This window comes from Onychostoma macrolepis, chromosome 05 (assembly GCF_012432095.1).
Source record: "Onychostoma macrolepis isolate SWU-2019 chromosome 05, ASM1243209v1, whole genome shotgun sequence".
Lineage (NCBI taxonomy): Eukaryota > Metazoa > Chordata > Actinopteri > Cypriniformes > Cyprinidae > Onychostoma > Onychostoma macrolepis.
In genome coordinates, this window is record NC_081159.1 from 12415115 (window position 1) to 12431015 (window position 15901).

At 37.6% G+C, this 15901-nt stretch overlaps 2 protein-coding genes across 7 annotated transcripts in view; one reads left to right on the forward strand and one right to left on the reverse strand.

Annotated features, from left to right (window-relative positions):
• The window catches only part of rtkna (rhotekin a), a 65306-nt gene extending 61142 nt beyond the window's left edge, over positions 1–4164 (forward strand). For 4 of the 5 annotated variants that reach the window (XM_058775473.1, XM_058775477.1, XM_058775474.1 and 1 more), the window contains exon 12: positions 821–4164. In XM_058775473.1, the coding sequence (XP_058631456.1) occupies positions 821–1443 (623 nt within the window). In that variant the 3' untranslated portion in view covers positions 1444–4164. The remainder of the gene's footprint in view (positions 1–820) is intronic. The other variant, XM_058775478.1, reaches the window with a different exon arrangement.
• A 137-nt stretch (positions 4165–4301) lies between these two features.
• The window catches only part of si:dkey-40c11.2 (drebrin), a 33582-nt gene continuing 21982 nt past the window's right edge, over positions 4302–15901 (reverse strand). The window contains exons 4-16 of one of the 2 annotated variants that reach the window (XM_058775472.1): positions 14943–15017; positions 10604–10741; positions 10346–10423; positions 9947–10098; positions 9810–9864; positions 9608–9682; positions 8126–8231; positions 7553–8023; positions 7059–7460; positions 6889–6963; positions 6191–6306; positions 6047–6098; positions 4302–5974 (exon numbers count right to left, since the gene is read on the reverse strand). In XM_058775472.1, the coding sequence (XP_058631455.1) occupies positions 5838–5974; positions 6047–6098; positions 6191–6306; positions 6889–6963; positions 7059–7460; positions 7553–8023; positions 8126–8231; positions 9608–9682; positions 9810–9864; positions 9947–10098; positions 10346–10423; positions 10604–10741; positions 14943–15017 (1932 nt within the window). In that variant the 3' untranslated portion in view covers positions 4302–5837. Of the gene's footprint in view, positions 5975–6046; positions 6099–6190; positions 6307–6882; positions 6964–7058; positions 7461–7552; positions 8024–8125; positions 8232–9607; positions 9683–9809; positions 9865–9946; positions 10099–10345; positions 10424–10603; positions 10742–14942; positions 15018–15901 lie in introns of both variants that reach the window. The other variant, XM_058775471.1, reaches the window with a different exon arrangement.

Genomic DNA, 15901 nt, shown 5'->3' on the forward strand with positions numbered 1-15901 from the left:
GATGAGAAGTTACCTGACCCCCCCCTCTACTGGCCCACGTGATCCTAACCGTTTCTGTCACCTGTGTGACCAACAACTTTTACTTGATGTATATTTCAAATATGGTTCTAACTTATATAAATTAAATGAATAATGCACTAAATTATTATGTATTTATTAGATTAAACCATAGTAGATTGCTATATATTCATGGTTTTATTTATTGTTTTTCAATTTATTTTATTTAAAAAGTAAAAAATAATATATAAATTTGATAAAATTTGTAAAAAAAATTAATACTAGGTAACAACAAACTAATTTTATTTCAACTTTTTTTTTTTTTTTGTAATTCTAAAAGGTGAAAATATGGTAAAGAAAAGTGATTTAAAATAAATGTCTGAAAATAAAACTATTTATTTTAACATTTTATTTTCACTTTTTGTACACAATTTTTTTTTGTACATATTAATTGCAGTGACAGGTGAAGTTAATAATTTAGTTCTTATTTGTTTCAATTGTACTCATTTTGTTTGTGTAATTTCATGGTTTTAATTTGACTAATTTTGTTAAAATAATAATAAAATATGCTTTCATAAGATTCATCGGATTCCAACAATTAGCTTGCCAGTGATTTATTGTGAGAAGCTCAGTGGTCACAAGTTACAAAACATGTCCCACTCTCTGAAAGCAATTATATAAACCATGCTGGAATTTATGGATGGTTTATCGAAAAACTATAAAAATGAAGCTTGCAACTGAAAGTCAGCTGTCAGGCAAAATGAAAAATTTCAGCTCTTTTGGAAACGTTTTCATTATGGCTACCGTTTCTCTTCTGCCACAGTTATTGACACGTCTGATGACATCGGAACGGTCACTGACATCCTGGCCCGTCGTATTGAAGAGTTTGAGCTGAGGGCCCAGCTCGGATCTCCGCCTCACTGGATGGCCTTGTTTGATGAAGATCCCCCGAGATCCCCTCACACCCATCAGCACCTGCCACCCCACTTGCCCAGTCCTCGCCTGCACAGCCGCCAGCCCCGCAGCCCACGCTGCCACCGCACACCCGGCCTTCTCTCCTCCAACGCCAGCCTGACCTCAGACAGCGACAGTCCCGCCAGCGTCAGCCCCTGTTTCCGCCAGGCGTGGTCCCCTGGCGCCTCATCCTCCTCGGGTCGCTTCCGGCCCCGTACCCTCTCCCTGGACGCCAAGCTCTCCACTCTGCGTGGTCGGGGCTACGGTGGCTTTCGGTGCAACTGCCAGCCGCCCACCGCCAGCTCGGTGTCTCCACGCCCCGCTCAGACTGCTCTGTCCTGCTCCAGTTCCACTTCCAGCAGCACCTCCAGCGAGGGAAGCAACAGTCAAGAGTCAGACCTGGGCTTCTCTAGACCGTCCGGCGCACGCCGCAGCTTGAGGAACCTGAGAGCTAAGCTAGACCCCAGGAACTGGCTGCAGAGTCAGGTGTAGCGTTCACACTTCTGATTACTGTCAGAGCCATCACAACTTCCTGTGTCCCCTGGAAAAAAACTGGAATACCTGAAATCCTGTATGTTCAACTGTCATTGTGTTCTCTTTACATAATAAGATCAACATGAAAAATTAACTTTTTCTTCTGCCTCAACAATGGGAATTCAGTAATATTAGTTATATAATACACTACTAATATATATATATATAGCATTACACATTGTCTCTTAATGGAAAGCTGATTATTTTGGATCTTTGGGGAGTGAAGATGTTTCATGTGAGACAGATTCCTGGAACAGTGGTTTTAAACTGGATTGAAGCAATTGTTTTGGTGTTGTAAGTACTTTTGGGCCAGTCATTGTGTCTGTGCGTGCTGTGTTAGATAAATGCTTAAGAAAGTGCTGTCAGGATCAAATCTGCTGAGTATTCATCATCGCTCACATTGAGGCTGGCAAATACACTACCGTTCAAACGTTTGGTGTCTAAAAGTCACTTCTGCTCATCAAGGCTGCAATAAATTGTTCACAAATGCGGTAATATTGTTAAATACTATTATAATTCAAAATAACTTTTGAATATTCAAATATTTTAAAATGTAATTTATTCCTGCAATGGCATAGCTGAATTTTCAGCATCATTACATAATCATTCTGATATGCTGATTTGGTGCTCAAGAAATATTTCTGGTCTCGTTACTGGCATTTTTGATCTATGTATTGCACCCTTGCTAAATTAAAGTATTCATATCTTAAAATCTTAATGATCCCAAACATTTGAACGCTAGTGTATTTTAGGATCAGTGATTTTGATAACATAGTATTAATAAACCTAACGTGTGAAAATTAGCTTAACTCTGACGAATTTCACTTTATTAGCAAGTACCACTGCTCCTTAAGCACACAAGCCTGCAAGAAGAAAGTCTTATAATATCAGTTTAAATTCTGCATTTTTGTTTCAATTGATGATTATGTGATTAAGGACTTTACCAACTACTGACTTTCTGCCAAGGCTCACTGTCACTTTTGTTGATGTTGTGCTGTATGGGTTTTTGGACATATACTGACAACTTGTGCTTTGGATCCGGTATCACACAAATTTTTTCATTTACAGACATTTGTAGTTGTAGAAATGCTCTATTTGCAGTCAGCTATGGCTCCATTTAATCTTTGATTTAAAAGTGTCTAGTAATAGAAGGATTACTGAGTTAAAGTGAGCAGTATTTTGCTGGTCCTGTGATCTTAAGGAGACACGCTCTATGTAAAATGAAACAGCTTTATTATGCTATTGATGTGATTCATATTTAACAGTACATGATTTGATACATATTTTTTAAAAGTACTATACTTTCTTTTTGTGACACCTGAGGAAAATTGCATCTTACAATATCTGCTATAATGTCTGTTTGCATGGCTTCCGTATATATGCAAAGGTCCAGACGTCACAAGACTCTGTATTCAGGTTTATAACGATGGGATATAATGTGACTCCGTTAACTACCTGTGACTGTAACGACCTCAGGATTACTGTACATACCTTATCTCACTCAGCAAATGTGAACACCTATCAGTTGGAAAAAGTCAAAAATCAGAATGCACATTAACCAGGATTCAGCACAAGCAATGAAACATGCCTTGGAAGCTGAACGTTTTGGGTGCTTTGTTTTTGAGTCACTACAGTAAAGGCCTGTCTGATGGAGAAGGGTTGCAAAGGCACTACTATGCAAAGCTACAACAGCTCTAAGTTAATTGTGTTTTCTAGATTTCATTTACATCAGCGGTACATGCAATATTTTAAGATTTTCCCTTTTCCTTGTTGGCTTGCAGGTCAGTTTTGTCAAGCACTTTGTGTTTCAGTGTCATATGGCATCTTCCAGCTCAGATAAAGTGCGTATTTGCTTGAAGGCAATTATATTAGCAATATTTACAATAATGAAACTCTAGTTGGATAACTATTATTGTGATTTCAGTAAAAGCTCAGGAGTGAAGTTACAGTCCATCTTGCCATAAAAATATTATACATACAGGTTAACATTTCTGTAATTCAGAAAACATGTCTGCTCAATATATATATATATATATATATATATATATATATCCAAACCTATTTTTTTTTTTTTCCATGAGAGTAAAAAATGTTGAGATGGAGACACATGGTTTTCTTTATATAATTACATGTATAGTGTATTACAAATATCAGAAAATTGAAAGTCTAGAAATGTCAGACTAACTGACATTTCTCTTAAATTCAGAATTAGTAGTTAAAAGTTTTGTCCTAGTACTATGATGCTACAAAATTAACAGTTCTCACTCGAAGGGCCACTGACTTGTATTTAAAACTGTAAATTCATTCAAACACTGTTTGTTATTGTAAAGTTTTGTAATTTTCATTTTGTGCTTTTATTAAAGTTGTATTTTACCATATTAATTTTTGTTATAAATAAAGTTATATTGACATTTGATCAGTTGAGTAAAGCTCTAACTATCTTGGTAGATAACATTGAATGTTAATCTGGAGGTAAGTGTCATTTCAGCAGGTGGTCTGCATGTCTTTGGACACATAACTAATAGATTCATGTACAATAACAATTTATTGTAAAGAATTACCTAAATTAAAAGTAAGCAGCATTTTTGTGTGTGTATGTGTGTAATTCTCTTGATTCTTGCAGTGCTTGTCAAATGACTAAATGTTTCAGATAAACTCATTGTGACCCAGTAAAGTGAATCCCTTTAATTTGATCTCATGCATTAATACACAAGTAGTGAATATGATTTCTTAATGATCACGATACTCAAAATAGGATGAAGGCAGTATTCTGGCTGTGCAACAAATCAAAAACATAAAAGCATTATTGCAGAATGTGGAAAAAACAAAAACCTCATTTATTACAATAAGAAATTACTAACAGAGAGCATAGAGTAAGTTAAATGTGTTGGTGATTCTTCTATTGTTTAATCCCCACTAACACAGAAGAACATTGGTAGTTGAAAGAAATGACCTATTACTGAAATCTGGTTACACGAGTTAAATGGATTAGACAGACCCTCTCTAGAAGGAACAATATCTATATTCATGCTCAGAGATAAATAAATTACATAGAAGAAAAAAAACATGTTTATTCGAAAGCATTTACACAACAGTGAACAGTCTTACTGTACACTACCGTTAAAAAGTTTAGGGTCAGTAAGATTTTTATTTTTTGGACGAAAATTAATACTTTTATTCACCAAGGACACATATTGATTGAAAGTGACTGTAAAGACATTTAAAATGTTACAAAATAATTCTTTTGTACTTTCTGTTCATCAAAGAATTGTAAAAAATAAAAATATGAATCGGTTTTCACAAAAATATTAAGCAGCACAACTGATTTCAACATTGATAAAGAAATATTTCTTGAGCACCAAGTCAGCATATTTGAATGATTTCTGAAGGATCTGTAATTTCCTTTTTTTTTTTTGATCAAATAAATGCAGCCTTGGTAAGCATTAGAGACTTCTTTTAATACCATTTAAAAAAATCTTACCGAACCCAAACTTTCAAACGGTATAAAGATGAAAGAATTTAATTTTGATGGAAGGTTCAGAGCATTTAAAAACATGTAATGGCTGCCAAGTTCAGTCTTAATGGCTTGTAATCTAACAAGATTTTTAACCATTTCCTTTGCATTGGCTTCCATAATAGCAAGGGCTTTAAAATGTTATACTAAAACAAGTATAAGAGAAGCGCCTTTCTCAAAGGTTGGAAAAGCAGGACCCACTAGTATGATCAAATCTTGGTCTCGGCAATGACAACTTTTGTAGCATCTGCACACCCACTGCATGCAGTTATGACAGGTATGCCATTCAGAATGCTGTAAACATGTCTATTTCTATTTTACTGGTACTATGACACAGTACTAGTTCTGAAAAAAAGTTTCTATACTAAATTTGACCAATTGACGTGACTGTAAAATTGGATTTATGTGTAAAAAGGCTTCAACTTAAACTGAAATCTGTTCTCCAGTAGACAGCTCCACCACCTTTGGTATCATTTGATAATGATAACAGTAATGCCGGTATGTAAGATAATAAATGACGTAATGTGTAAATAAAATGATGATAATTTGTGTACAGTCGTAACAGAAATTGTACTTAAGTATTTCAGTTACTGAGATCCTCCTCAGTCTTGCAATTGATCACTAAAGTCTCAACTGTCGACTTTGGCTGCTTGTTTTGGAACAAAAGGAATCGTTGGCCAAGTTGTGCCTGTGAACGCTTCACTTCCAACCCTTTTCCTGTGACTCTCAGTCTCAGAGTACATGGTACATCCTCATAGACCACGTTCCGTGGTTCTTAGTCCCTGAGAATTAGTAAAACGAAAAGGGGGAAGAGGAACCATCTTTAAAGGAAATGTTTTTATATGGTCTCTACGTAGTTGGCAGGAAAGAGACCCTGGCGCCCATCTTTGCTGGAACCCCTCCACCACGCTTTGTCGATTGTTTCCACATCACTGATGATGTCACCAGGTTCAAAAGAAAGCTCAGTGTCGTCCTCTGTGGAGAACAGAGATGTCTCATATGATATCTTAATAAACAATAGCTGCTGTTGAAGCAAACAACACTAACCTGCTTGGTAGTCATATAACGCTCTCACACGCAGCAGTCTTTCTGGTGATGACTACAAGAAGAAGGTATAAAACAATGTTTTAGTACTTTTTATCACAATAATATTAATGATGAGTCTGTCATGATGTCTAGTGTACTATGTACTTCGCCATTCTCGGTCACCATCTCCATTTGGATTTCATCATCATCTTCCTCCTCACGATTAACCGTGTAACAATAGCGCTCAGGAGTGCTGTGCTCAGATACATCAACACCTTCCACTTAAAAACAAAACAAGGTGTTCATCATTTATATATATTCATCACACGAGACAACAAAACTAGATAACTTAAGGCTGGAATACACTGCACAACTTTTGCCCAGATCTGCAGTCTAGATGAGTTGACACCAGTTCCCGAGGGTCAGATCCAGGCTGCAGATTTTGGGCAGACAGAGTTGTCAGATCTTACAGAAAATCACACACAAACTCAGATTTTATCTTTAGACTGTAATTCCATCCTGTCAGAGGATATCAAACATATTTTAGCAGATTTTAGAACACGTATAGCTTTCATTTGTTCCTTCTAGAAATGAGCCGCATGTTTCTGTGCGAGTCTGTTGTGTTCGGAATGACTTGAAAGTCTATAAGGGTAGTTGACAAATAAAAATTGGACTGTGTCCTATGGTGTGACATAGCAAAAATGTAGAAAAAAAAAAAACTTAACATACAAATAACATGAGAGAAATGTATATTCATTCTTAGAGTTACAAATAGCATGAGAGAGGTTTATCTTCAATGTTAGAGGGTTTTTTACATTTTTCCGTCACACCATAGGGCACATTGATTAGCTCATTACCTGTACCATTCATTGGTCTGCCACATTCAGATTCATCTTCTTCAGTCATCACATCATACTCTGATGCGTTCACAGGCAACTCTGGACACACAGCATGAGACAACATGTCAATGACATCCTAACCATAAAACATTCTGCATTTCTTCACATTACTGTTACATCTGTGTTTCCATCACCTTGGTTCTCTGGTAGGTCGTCTTCAACTTCATCATCACAGATAGAAACCACATTTCTGGGCTCCTCAGGTGCTAAATAATCCACATTTGGCTGGAATTCCTCAGATTCTGCAGCAGGCTGCTCTTCTGGTTCATCCTCAGACTCTGACTCTGGTTCGTCTTGCTCCTCAACCTCCATGAGGGGGCTAATGACAGTCTTCACATCCTCAGTCTCCAATTGTTCTTCTACTGCTTCTTCATAGTTTGTAGCGATCTTTGTATCTGAAGTTGGAGCTGACATGGCTGAAGTTTCCTCTGGTTCCTCTACCTCTTCTTCGTCTTCTTCTTCGACAAGAGCAGACTTGGCAGTGAAGTCCACTTCTGGCTTTGGTTCACAAAGGATTCGAGAGCTGGTTACAACCTCTGGAGAGAAGAAATTGTCAAGAGAAGAAATCGTCAATCTATAAGACCGCTTTGACCTTTTACTGTTGTTACAGAAACCTAAGTAAACGTACCCATAGTGTGCCGTGTGTTATCAGAGAGTGAAGCTGGAGGACGTTCTGTTGCGACAGCAAGTTCTTCACTGCTGTCATAGTTGCTAGACTCAGATTTATCATGACTGTCCAGCAGCTTTGGAGATGCAGGGGAAGCTGAATCGTGGACTGAGGCTTGAGGAGGTGGCCGGTTAGGTGGTGATGACTGGGGTGGAGGGGGTCTGGAGACAGGCAGACTGGGTGGAGGCGACAGAGGTGGGACAGAGCGTGGAGGGGGTGATGTGGGAGGAGATGTTTGAGGGTACTGTGGTGAGGGGATCGTCTGGTATGGTGGACTCAGTGGACATTTGGAGGACGTGGATGGGGTGCGTGAGAATGGAGACCTTGCAGATGGACTGAGAGGGGATGTGGGGCCTGAAGTGGAATTGGCCCTTTCAAAGATAAAGGCTGTGTCTGTCAAACTACGTTGGTAACGACGGAATGGAGATTTGCCTGAGGACCAAAACATTAACGCAAGTCAAACAAACATCAAACGATTAAAATGAACACTGTTAGCTGATGAAGTTTTAAAGGGGTTCTGAAGACCATGTTTACCTGAGCGTGGTGATCCAGGGCTTGAAGAATTTTGTGAGGATGCTGATAACTGTCTGAAAAACTCCCTAGGATTGATGGTGCGCTGGGAAACAAGAACTGCTGCCTCCTACAGGCCAAAAGAAGCAGCATTATTCAACACAGCAAAAATGTGTCCACGTTGATAAACTAACGGATATGAAGGGGACTGGTTATGCTGCAGGACACCGATTTCACAATGGACATAAAGTAGTGACAACCAAAATTCTTTAGGACACAAAAGTAAACAAAACTCTCCTTATAATCAAACACTGAAATTTCTTGATATTACCAAGCACTACACAGGTAATGTCTAATGTGCAACTATTACTATCATTTAACTAGTTTGTTTGCCCATATAATATTTAGGAAATTAGGTTTAAACTGATTTGGCTTGCTGTCCACTGATGAGGGGCTCGATGAAGCAGCTTCAACTCAAGTACCTAACATGAAGGTGGAGATTGGGGAGGTGGAGGGATGTTAGAACAGCTGAGACTGGAGAGAGGTAAGCAGCTGCTTATATACTCTGGCTGTTGGTTGATTGAAAGATTAGATGGGCTCGCTCCTCCCTAACTTATGTTTAGGAACGTCACAAAGAAAAACATGAAAAAAGTTGAATTGGTTTCATGCTTTCAGAAGCCAGCAATTCAAAGCACAAAGCAAAATTCTTCTTGCAAGTTAAAGGGATAGTTCACTTAAAAAATTTAAATTCTGTCATTAATTACTCACCTTCATATTGTTCCAAACCTGTAAGACCAACATTCATCTTTTTGAACACAAATTAAGATATTTTTGATGAAAACCAAGCTTTCTGACCTTCAGTGGAACTGACATGCTCAAGGCCCAGAAAGGTACTAAGGACATTGTTAAAACAGTCCACGTGAAATCAGTGGTTGAACCATGATGTTATGAAGCTACGAGAATACTATTTGTGTGAAAAGAAAACAAAAAGTGCGTTCATGAGAGTACCACAACACATGCTTGTGGTGCTGCTGACGCAGGAGCCAGCGTTCTGACGTAGAACCCGAATGCGCTGCACCGAATGCGAGGAATGTACACGCATGCGTTGTGGTACTATCATGAACATGCGTTGAAGAAATTATTGAATAAAATCATTCTTTTTGTTTTTTTTGAGCACAAAAAGTATTCTCATAGCTTCATAAAATTACAGTTGAATCACTGTTTGATGGACTATTTTAACAATGTCTTTACTACTTCTCTGGGCCTTGAACGTGTCAGTTGCTTTGCTGTCTATGCAGGGTCAGAAAGCTCTCGGATTTCATAAAAAATATCTTAATTTGTGTTTCAAAGATGAACGAAGGTCTTGCGGGTCTGGAACGACATGAGGGTGAGTAATTAATGACAATTTTTGGGTGAACTATCCCTTTAAGTGTAGGGATTTGGGTTGTACTGACTGAATCTGGATTATTCACAAAATAGGGGGGTGGGGGGTGGGGGGGGACTCACTGCTGCTTTCTCAATAGACTCGCTGCGTCTGAGCCGGGCCCTCATGTTATCCTCATGCTCTCTCTGCTGCTGCTCCTGTCAATTACACCAAGAACCCAAGGTTATGACTCCATACGATCATTCACCCATATGCAGGTTTATCAACATGTTAAAAAGCTTACTTCTCTGTAAAGAAACAGAATACACTCATTAATAAACACACCCATCTTGCTTTCTCATCTTTTCTAGCCTCTTCCTCAAGCTGAGCCTGGATCCTCCTGTCAAAAAACCAACAGGAAGTTTAAGCTGAAATAATTCACCTTCAGACAGAAGTGGGTTTATCAGCTGGAAGTTACAAACTTTTGTTCTTCAATCATCTGTAGCTTTTCGTTCATCTTTCTGTCTCTCTCTTCAGCCTCTTTTTTTTCCTGTAAAACTCGTTCTCTCTCCCAGCGCCGTCGCTCTTCTATAGCCCTCCGACGTTCTTCCTCTTTTCTCTCTTCCTCCTCACGCTAAAACATATAGCACACAGATCAAATTATACATCTGAATAGCACTTTTAATAATTGGAGTCTGAACAAGAGGTTTATAATAATTAACTGATTATAAAGTACTGAATATTTAATCTAATATTTTTGCATAATGACTAGTTGATTGTACATTATCTCTGTATGGCATTATTTAGAATTTTTCTGCAGCATTTTGTGGAACACACAGGCTGTTAAATGAAAATCCAGCTGTGACACAGTTCAGCTGTACCTCTGCTCGTGCCCAGAAGGAGTCTCTGTTAATCCGTCTCATCTCCATTGCAGCATTTGTCTTCTTGTAGTTTGTACCCTGTATGTGTGGCACAGAAATGCAACAAAGGACCCAAAATGACCCAAAACATCAATGAGAGAAAATTAGACCACTTCCCCTATGTGCATCAATAAATTATAGTGAGAAACAGGCTTCTTCTGTTTTAATGAAGGAAGCCCTCGTGCACAGCCAAGTATGTGTTTTTTTGTGGTAACTTACCACAGTCTCCTCCTTATCCATCGTCCTTGAGGGTCTCCTCAGCCTCTCCATTGGTGGTCGAATCTTTGCAAAGGCAGCCATAATCACCTCCTCTGTCACCTCATCTTGCTGTGAGGCTGGAATAAATACATGAGCTTCCTGTAGTGACACAAACATCAAGAGAGAAATACTGACTACATTATTGAAGCTGAACAATTTTTTTAACAAAGCAACGTTAGAAAAGTTTGTTTCTCAATGCATCTATTGTTTTATTGCATTTAGATTAAGGACTGAATATTATTAGGATAGTATTATGCTAAACATTTGGACTTTTTGTGGTGTCTATGCAGACAATATATAAACAGCTACGGATTTTTTTTTTTTTTTTTCGTGGACAACATGCAGAAGATACAGGGCTCATCAGCTTTTGTACTGGAAAAAAATTTGGAATAAACAAGGTTGGAATGCCATTCACACTAGTCTGATATTTTGTAATGTGTTGTATTTACTGTGTAAATTGAATATTTTTGTGCTGTTAATATTTAATTAAGTGCCTTGATGAAACTGCAACTTTTTCAAAAATTGAGCAGCAAAAACAAAAAATGTTTTGCAGTTTTTATTTAGTTTAGAACAACTATAAATATAAACATTATTTATTAAAAAAATAAATGAATTATTAATTACAAAATAAATAAAAAAAATAAAAACCTAAATTGCAGTGTAGGAGCTGTAATGGCCAATAAGAGAACAGGCTAAGGGTTTGAATTATTTTCTGTTGTACATCAGAGGCAGATGTAAGAATGTATAAGCATGTCTGCATGCTACATTTTCCCTTATAAGGCATTTTCCTGTCATCAGCTTCCATCTACAGCTCTGGGGTCAATCAGCTGAAGATCCAATGAGGATTTATATTTCAGGACACCAGAGTTAATCACTGCTCAACAAAACACCTCAGATCACAGTGATTCTAGCGTAAGATATAGTGATCTGGTTTGTGGGAGAGAAGGGAGTAGAAGAGCAATGAAACTGAGACATTGTGCCAGAGGGCCTCGTGAGTGCCGGATTGGGCTCCAAACCAAAAAAACTCACAGCTTTTCAATGGATTACCATACTGCTACATTCAGCCCTCTTTCCACATTTCTCTGAAACGCATGAGAACTTGAACATGTCAGGACCAATTTGTTTACTCAGCGCTTATTCTATGACTGGAAAGACTTTATCTACAGAACATTTGGTTAAAATTGAGCTAATTTTCTCCTCCCTTCTTTTATCTCTTCGATCCCTTTTTCTGCTTGGGAGGAGTTAAATGACTTAATTCTCTGTTATTACTTGCTTTAGATGAGCCCCTTGACATGTAGTTAGCCCGGGGCTTCAGCAGTGATGACAGTATTAACAGCACTGAGGACAGATGCTCTCCCATACACACCTCGCACCTGCAGCTCACTGTCAAACTATACTGACATCTCATCTCAGATCACACTGAACACATTATCTTTCAAAAGTTTGGGGTCAGAAATGAAAATTGTTTCATTAAAGATGCATTTAATTCATCAAAAATGCAAGTAAACACATTTATAATATAACAAAAGATTTCCATTTCAAATAAATGCTGTTCTTTTGAATTTAATCAAAGAATCCTGAAAAAAACTGATTTGTGTTATTCATAAAGTTTTGTTGTGTGAAAGTTTTGTGATTAATGGTCATCATTAATGACTAATGCATATGACACATCTACCTTGATGGCTCACAAATTTGTACAAAAACATTTTTTTTTTTTTTTTTTTTGGAAGCTCTAAAGAGCTGACTAGTCATTCTGCACACATGACAGGCCTTACTAGCACAGACTCGTCACGAAGGGACAATAAAAAGTGTGAGTGATAAATGGGGAAAGCAGGGAGGAGTAACTGGAGGGATTTAGACTACATTGTTTCTCATCTTGTTACTGATACATCTCAGAAGTCAACACATCCATTATAATAAATGAGCCTGGATTCGGTTCAGCTCCTCATGACTGGATGTCTTCGGAGACTAGGCCTGGACTAGAGACCAAGAAAACACAAAATGGGTGTTGTTGCTTTTAATGATTACCTAAAGGGATAATTCACCCAAAATGAATATTCTGTCATCATTTACTCACCTTCACATCATTCTAAACCTGTATGACTTACTTTCCCTTGTAATGTCCCTTTTAGTAATCATTAAAAATATCTTCCAGCATAATTAAGATACAAGAGGACATGCAAGAGGTTTGCACATCTGTCAGAGACTGTGTCTAGCTGGAGATTTCGCAGATCCCTCAATCCAAATTTAGAAAGGGTTATCATTAATTTAGAGGAATGTTGAGACAGAACGCTGTAAATGCCTCTGACAGCTTGTCTCCGGCTGTCTGATTTTATGGCTATACCGGGGTCCCGTCCCATACACTGTGTGCTCTAGTTGGTTTGGGGGCTCAGCCTCTCCCACGCTATGAAACATAATTCCTGACCTTATGTAACCTAACAAAGTTCATCTGCTTGAACAACCATCAATCAACACAAAAATAACCCAACAAGATTTAAATCCGAATGGAAATATAATAAAAGACATTTTTGTAACCCACTCATGCTGACATATATCACGCACAAACACACACAGTGAATGAACGACACAATACAAGGTCATAAAGGTTGTGGATCTCCAAAGAGAGAGAGAAACACTGAGAATTGAATAAACAGCATTTTTGGCATGCCTCTGGAGCTGACTGGGCAATGTCTTTATAAGGCATTAAAAATGTTCCAGACATTAACAATGTTTGACGAACTCACACAACCATCCGAAAAATATGGCAATGTTAAAGCAACGTAAATAAATCCACAGACAGCTTCAAGAGACATGCACTTATATCATAATACATAAAACCTCTAAATTGTCCATAGTAAACACTTTTAACCTTGTCTGTTCCTTGGGAATTTCTCTCTCTCTCTTTAATGTTTGCTCTTCTCAGTCAGTCAGTGTGGTGCCTGTCAGTGGCACTGCTCGGCTGCTCAGGAGAACAATAGCGCATGACACAAGAGGAAGAGTTTACTACAATAAGAGCTGGCACCAAGCTGCTAGACATCACTTCACAGATACTAGCAAAGGAAGGAAACCATTTACAAGAGGGAAATCTCAGAATATAACAGAGGAGTGCATTTGTACACATATTAGGAAGGCTTCTGGTTTCAGAATTGTGTGTGAGAGCCTTTTTTTACATACTCCACCCATTCATTCAAATAGACACAAAACATTTTCCCCTTAACCTACACCATTTGGTAGAGCATTCTGAATTAAGAAAATCCTGGTTAAAAACACTGCACTCAACTCAACCTGACTGATCTTTTGGATTTTTTATGTACATAACAGAGGCTAATGAGAAGGCTTGGTTTCTCCCAAGGTTTTTTTTTTCTCCATTCTGTCACAGAGGGAGTTTTGGTTCCTTGCCGCTGTCGCCTCTGGCTTGCTCAGTTGGGGACACTTAATTTCTAGCGATTATCGCCGATTTGATTGCACAGATAACATTTAAACTAAACTGAGCAAGACAATGACATCTCTGAATTCAATAATGAAATGCCTTTAACTGAAAATTGAAAACTGAGTGTTTAATCTTATCATTATACATTACTGACACTCTGTCCTCTAATTTGATACTGTTAAGTGCTTTGACACAATCTGTATTGTTAAAAGCGCTATATAAATAAAGGTGACTTGACTTGACTAATGCAGGATTAAATGTGGACCTAAATAAATAACCTAAATAATAAAAAGAATTGGATGTATACGTGCACATTTCTGTGAGAGTGTGCCTATACAAGTTTGTACGTTAAAATAAAGTACCAATCGAAATGTAAGAGAGATAAATGTATGTTTATGATGATGTCCCCTAAAAGATTCATTCTCTATATGTCTTCTATACAGCTTTAAATGATGTTCCTTCACAGAGACATGAAGAGAGAGAGAGCGCAGACGCCTTACAGAAAGGATGCAGAACATTCCAGAGCCATACAAACACAGGAAGTACATGTAAATGAGAATTAGACAAATATCTGCGTGGGAGAGAAACACATTATTTTACTCAATCCGTATCTGAACGCTTCCAAATGTAGCTGCAGCAGTATACATATACTACATGATTAATGAAGGTTTAAACCAGCACACCATTAAAATACCTTGTATTATGAAATACATTAAAATCACTCAAATTTAAAGAGTTTGATCTATAAAAGATGTCAGAAGAATCATGCAAACAAGTAAAGTAACCTGCTGATTATAGTGCTGTAATTAAATAAACTTTGTTCAGCTAGTCTGGCAACTTTTTTTTTTTGTTTGTTTTTTTTTTCTTTACCTTGAAGAAGATCTTGATGGCAGGCACATGGCTGGCACATTCAGTTCTGCGGAGCTCATCCACATCATTACCAACCTGTTAAATGTAGACAGAAGAGATTATGTGTGAAGTGAAGAGAAAGGGCAGTGCCATTATATTTGAGAAACGTAAGCTTTCAAATAATCAAAATATAAATGTTATAAGAAATATTATAATGACACCTTTAAATATCATCAAGACTCAGTGTACACTTTAAAAAGCTTGCCATTGGTAAGATTTTTTTTTTTTTTTACATTTTTGAAAGAAGGCTATTTAGGCTCACCAAGGCTGCATTTATTCAATCCAAAAATATAGTAAAACAGTATTATTATCAATGTTGAAAAAAACAAAACAGATGTGCTGCTTAATATTTTTACGGAAACCATGATACTTGTCCAGGATTCTTTGATAAATAGAAAGTTCAAAATAACATTAATTTGAAATAGATTTTTTTTTGTAATGTTATAAAAGCCTTTACTGTCACTTTAGATCAATTTGAGGCATCCTTACTGAATAAAAGTATTAATTTCTTTCAGAAAGATCCAAAATGAAATTCAAGGAATTAAAATCTATTTTAAACCTGTAACAAATAACTCTTCTGGTGCATCTAAACCTTCTACATCATCAGAGGTGTGTACTCTCTCTGTGTCTGTCTGTCTGTGTCTGTGTCTGTGTCTGTGTGTGTGTGTGTGTGTGTGTGTGTGTGTGTCTGTGTCTGTGTCTGTGTCTGTGTCTGTGTGTGTGTGTGTGTGTGTGTGTGTGTGTGTGTGTGTGTGTGTGTGTGTGTGTGTCTGTCTGTCTTTCTATTCAGGTGGGGACTTAAACCTGAATACACACAGACTCATGGGGACTTGTGTCACGGTGGGGACCTAAATTGAGGTCCCCACGAGTAAACTAGCTAATAAATCACACAGAATTAAGTTTTTTGAAAATGTAAAAAT